Source organism: Suncus etruscus, chromosome 1, assembly GCF_024139225.1.
Source record: "Suncus etruscus isolate mSunEtr1 chromosome 1, mSunEtr1.pri.cur, whole genome shotgun sequence".
NCBI lineage: Eukaryota > Metazoa > Chordata > Mammalia > Eulipotyphla > Soricidae > Suncus > Suncus etruscus.
Genome location: NC_064848.1, coordinates 45,701,124 through 45,707,123, shown reverse-complemented (window position 1 = coordinate 45,707,123; position 6,000 = coordinate 45,701,124). Strand labels below are relative to the sequence as shown.

The following is a 6,000-nucleotide window of genomic DNA, read 5'->3' as shown; positions in this document are numbered from 1 at the left end:
TGAGGGAAGCAGGGCTCTGAAAATTCCTTGCCCTACCCTACCCTGACCTTTCTGGGGCTGCAGAGTGCCTGGGAGTTCATCTGAGCCTGGCTGGTGAGCTTTAGACACCAACTACTCCCCACCATTCCCAGGCTGAGGAATACACAGCTTGCTTCTTGCTTTTGTCCCTTTCCTTCTTGTTTTATTTTCTGCAATGTACTGTGTGGTAGGTCTTGATTTAAACCCCGTCTACTCCTTTTACCCCGTATATCTTATGTTTTGAGTTCTCTGTGCCTCACACAGAAAAGCCCAGTAAATTCTGCCTCAACTAGGTGCCCTCTAGCCTGGACTTTCCCACAGTAGAGGGGCCAAGCCAGAGGATACAAGGTACTGAACTAATATGGCCTCAACTGTGCTGCTGGCTAAGACACAAAGGTTGTCCAAAGTCTGTACCCAAACCCTTCCCTTTCTCCCATCCTCCTATATCCCCTCTTGGGGATGCTTTCCTGTTGTCCCTTACCCCCTGGCTCTGCTTGCCTCTTCCCAGGTCTCCAGACTCAGGTTTGGGAGGGAGCTGGCCCTGACTGCTGTGCACCTCTATCCTTCTCCCCACCCCAACATTCTGCCCTCCAGCTCCCTGAAAGAGAAGACATGCTCCTGGCTAGGGGTAGGGAGGGGAAGATGGGAGTGAGGGCATGCGGGTGGGGAGGGAAAAATAAATAAATAAAACAAAGAAAGTTTAAGTTCTGTCCAAGGCAGGTGCGTGAGTCCTCGGTGTGGCCTGGGGGAGCGTTCCTCCCCGGGCCCTGTCTTCACGCTTTGCCACAAGTTCCACAGCAGCGAGATTTGAACTGGCTGAGTTGGCAGAGTTTCAGCTGTTTCACCTTCTCGCAGTACCTGGTGGTGTCTCTGCACTCCACTGAGAAAGGGGAGATGGGTGGGGGGAAGGGGACAGAAAGGAGAGGTGAAACTGGGTCTGTGGCCATTAGACCTGTGTGGGGCACTGCCTTGCTTCTGAAAGAGCCTCCACTGGCCATACTTCAGGCATATCTCAGCCACTTGCCCTCCCTCCCAGGTTTCCCACAATCCTGGTGACCCCAGGACATGAGTCCATTTGGCTGCCTTGTCAGCATTCATTTCTTCTTCTTCTTTTTTAATTATAGTTAAGTAATGTGCTTATAGTGGTGTTGACATTTATGGTCTTAGGGTACAGAGTTACCTTACCTCAGCACCACCACAGTGCTCACACTGCCTTCCACCTTTCCACCTATGCACTTGTGCCAGATCTGGCCCACCTATTTCCCTCTCAAATAGGAGTTCTCAATTTCGATTCCAGTTCCCAGTTTGTTATGAATGGAACCATCTAATCACTTGTTTTGTTTCCTATGTACCACAAAGGAATAAAAACTTCGGGTACTACTCTTTTTTCCCTCTGGCTAAAATCACTCAGAAAATCTAACCCCTCCAGTTTCATTCCAGTTGTTACAAACTGCTGGTTCATTTCTTGAGGGTGCTTTTCTCCGCTTGAGCTGCCACACAGCTTACTATTTTAATGAGCCACTCTCCTTGAGATCCTTTCCAGGATTAAATTCTGCTCTCCTTTCAAGTAGCATGCAAGCTAGACCCTTATTCCTCTCTGAACTTGAGTCTTCTTTCTTTCTTTCTCCAGTGAAGTTTTGATCACCTATATTCTCTACCTAAATCTCTACTCTGCCACCACCCTACCTATTAGACCTTATTTCATTCTATCTCTGTATAGGATTATATGGTTCTTAAATATTGGTTATCTGTGAGGACCAGAGTGGGTTTTCATAAATTTCACTGGAGTGGGCATACAGAAATGGAAACACCACACAAAGGTGACCCTACCAGTATATAGTAGCATAGGAAGCATCTGAATGGGTAGCTAAGTGCCTCCTCTTTGGTTCCATAGAGTTGGGGGAACATCCAGGGTGTCACACTTGCAAGACATGTGCCAAGCTCTATCCTCATCCCTCACATAGCTTTGTAAATCTGAAGCTTAGTGAGACCCCAAGAGGGCACTACAGTGTTTTTATTCTCATGCTTTGTCTTCTTTGTGGGAAAGTAACCCCAATTTTTTAGAGACCGGAGGAAGAACAAAGAGTTCTCTTTCCACTACACTCCAAACTGGGATAGAAAAACTGGTATTGGCAAAGAAGAATCCAGTCTTAGGTACGGAAAAGAGTATTAGGTTGGAAGGACTGGAGTTCCTGCAATTCCAACTAGTGCTTGGCAAGCTGGGAAGGCGGGGTTGGTGAGTAAATCCAGAAAGACGCATATGTGTAGGTGTGTGTGTGTGTGTGTGTGTGTGTGTGTGTGTGTGTGTGTGTGTGCAGTGGTGGCCAAGCAGGAGGCACTGTGGGTGCTCCTTCAGTGTGGACAGTTTTCTCTTCAATAGCTCAGCCCCCAAAAGCCATTGTTTAGTTGTCGCCTGGGGTTACCAGCCAAAGTGATTACAGGAGCGCCACTGGCTGCTTAATCCAGTGCGTGGTCCAGGCCTCTGATGCTCTCAGGATGCTGTCAGAAGCCCTTAGGGCACACAAGCCATCTTTTGTGGCTTGAGCATGTGTCTCAATGTCCTGGTACATGTGACTGGCACCTTGTGGGATCTCACACATCCCTCAGGAAATAACCAATGAACCAGATCATATTCCTTGGGAAACCCTATGCAATGCCCTGAGCCCAAATTGGGAAACAGAGACAGCCCTGTGGACCCGGTGCCCAGCAGGGAATCTACAGAATGTTCTTTGGGATTGGGACGTACTGTTTTCACATGGGGTGATGTTGCAGCGTTGCCAGTTGGCAGGCCGGGGCCCCCAGGAGCACAGGTGCTCTGGCACCGCCTTGTTGGTGCGGGCGTGCACACACTCCACACGCCGGGACTGGAAGCCGTAGTTGCCACATGTTGCCGTGCATAGGGTCCACAGACTCACTCTCCAGTGTACGCTGCAGGCCTCTGACCAGCAGTTCTGGGTGCTCACAGGCCTGCAGAAGGGTTGGGAGGCAGGGTTAGAATCTCTAGTGGTGGGTTGGATCAGAAGAAAGATATGAGAATACTGCAAGTCTGATGTTTGAGAACCCCTCAAGAACTCCCAGAGCTCCCAGTTCTCTTAGTTCTTCTCTCTGCTCTGTAAGCAAGTGGCTGAAAAACTTGAGAAGGGTTCTATATCTACTGTCTACTGATGTCCCTTAATGACTAGAGAATGAGCTTTCCCCAGAGGAGAGTATGCATGGCAGAGCTTTTTGGGATTCAAGCTTGGGGCCCTGGGTAGGAGCTGTGAGAACTCTCTCTGGATGTGATGGACATCAACAATGAGGTAGGCCAGGGTACTGGGTACTGGTTAGGAACAGGAGCTGATATACTTAGCTCAGCATCATTTATTTTTGAGGGAGATCAGCAAGAATTTATGGCAGGTAGAGTCTATGAGGTGTGTTGACCATTGTGTACCTTTTGAGACCTGGTCTGGTGAGAGAAAATAATTCTTTGCATTATCCATCCTCAGGACAGGTAAACCCAGCCTGGCCTATTTGATAAGCTCTAGGTCACTGGGTCATCATTGACTGGGGAGTCCAGGAATTTGGGAAGCACAATATAGAGGACAAGCAATTTGACTGCAGGTCTGTGGGAGAGTATAAGTGAAAATTGCATTTCCTGTCATCTATGTACTCTGAACAGTCAGCAGATGGCAACAGGAGATATAGGAGGGTCAGGGATTTTTTTTTTTTTTTTTACCTTGGAAGGGCACTGCACTTTTCTGATGGTAAGGTGATGCCGTCTCGTGTCTGGCAGAAGACTTGCCTGTGTTGCACAGCTAGGTGAGGCCCAATGCATGGTCCACTGCACTAGAAACAGACAAAGAAACATTTATAAGGTTGGCTAGGACAAAGGGAAGCTGCCATGTTCAGGTACCATTGCATATAAGATCCTTGTCTCACATTTGAGGCTCTCAAACCATTGTCTGTGCCTCATTGGGTGAATTCAGGCAACTAACACACTGACATGTTTTCTTGTATTTATGCTACAGCAGAAAGGAAAATATCACTGTGGCCTATAAACACTCTGCTAGCAATCACTCGTAGTATTATAGAGAGAATGCTAGTGGGCTTTTCATATTAACCATAAAAGGGGATAGCAACCTAAATAAGCTAAGTGTGAGGTAGCAAACTATTGATCTGTACACCTTTAAATAAAGTCCTTAGCCATTAGTCCAGAGGGTCATTTAGTTGTTTATTTTCTTGCTGATTTCATCCAAATAATCAAGTATTTTTGCCTTTGGCATCATTTTCTGCAGATTAAAATCAGGATGACTGAATAAAAAATAAACCAAAGCATGTATAGTGATTGCTGACATCCTGTTGCTATATGTTCATGGAGGCCGTTAAATTCTTCTCAGAGTTGGCAGACCCAGATTATATCAGGGAAAATGCCTCTAACAATGATGGTTTCTGTAAAATGCAAATACAGCAGACCCTTAGCCAACATATACTATTTGAGTAAAAGCATACATGAGTATGCTTCAAGGTCATATAACTTGGTGGGTCTTTGACTTTCTAGGGATGGACAAGGGGGGGCTAGTTAACTTTTAAAATTATAAATAGGGACCTTGTATTTATCAAAACTATTTTCTAGAAAGAGGCTCCAACTTTGATTAGATGTTCAAAAAAATGTCAAAAATTAAGAGCAATGGAAGAAGAATAATTTAGTAAAAGAAGCCTTCTTAAGTCAGGTATCTAGGCCCAGAGTCAATCATAGCTCCTTATAATGCTGAGTCTTGTAATCCCATCCATTAGTTTAACCAAATAGTGTGAGAAGGAACAAATTTAGAAACGAGTGAGGGAACTGAGAGACCAGTGTGACTCTTTTCTCACAAAGATACAGGGGGTGGGAAAATGTAAAATTCCACAGTTTTTTTATACTGATAGGAGTTTAAGCATTAATTTTAGTGTCATAGTCACATAATACTGTCATATAGCTAATATCACTATCCATCTCCAGAATCTTTTCATCTTTCCAATATCTGAATACTGAATATCTAATACTAAAATCCCTTTCTTCGAATTTTTTGTAACCAGTAACTACTTTGTTTCTGTGAATTTGATTATTATTAGTGTGGTATAAGTTTAGTCATACAAAATATATATATGCTGGGATTTGAACCACCATTCATTGTGGCTCAGCTGCATGCAAGGCAAATGCCTTACTGCTGTGCTATCTCTCTGGCCCCAAGTCATACAAAATATTTATACTTTCATACCTGGTTTATTTCACCTGGAATGAAGTTTTCAAGTTCTGTAGCATGTAAATTACATTCCTTGTTAAGGCTGAATAATATTGTATGATGTACATATATCACATTTTGTTTATCTAGCTGTTGATCATTTGGGTTATTGCTATTGTGAATAATGTCTTTTTTTTTAAATTAGTAAACATGCTGTGCCCTCATTTCTTCTGAGTACCTGTAAATGGAATTGGTGGATCATATTGTAGTTCTGTGTCTAAATTTTTGTTTGTTCTTTGGCCATCCTTGGCAGTGGTCAGAGCTTACTTATGGTTTTATGCTCAGGGATCACTGCTGGTAAATTCAGGGGACCATCTGGTGTGCTGAGAATCAAATTCTAATTGACTATATGTAAGGAAATTACCATTCCTATAATAATTGCTCTGGTCTTTTTTATTCTTCTTTGGATTAGAAGTGTGAGTTCATTTTTTAATGTGTAGTTAACCAGTTTACCCAACACCACTTGTTGATGAGGCTTTCCTTGCTCCATGTTGTATTTCTGTCCCTTTATCAAAGCTTAATTGATCAGATAGGGCCATTCTCAGGTTACTAAAGTCTATTTGATTGATCTGAGGGTCAGCCTTTATTCCAATACCATTATGTTTTAATGACTACTTCTTTGTAGAACAGTTTGAAGTTGGGGGAAGTAATGTTTTCCATTTTCTTTTTCCAAGGATTGCTCTAGCTATTTGTGAAAGTTACTTTTTCTATATAAATTTCA

General features: G+C 43.8%; 1 protein-coding gene across 1 annotated transcript in view; it reads right to left on the bottom strand.

Moving 5' to 3' along the window:
• Positions 1-594: 594 nt before the first annotated feature.
• Positions 595-6,000, bottom strand: part of ADAMTSL1 (ADAMTS like 1) — a 503,362-nt gene continuing 497,956 nt past the window's right edge. The window contains 3 exon segments of the mRNA XM_049769401.1: positions 595-898; positions 2,765-2,985; positions 3,734-3,843. Coding sequence (XP_049625358.1) covers positions 792-898; positions 2,765-2,985; positions 3,734-3,843 — 438 coding nt within the window. The 3' untranslated portion in view covers positions 595-791.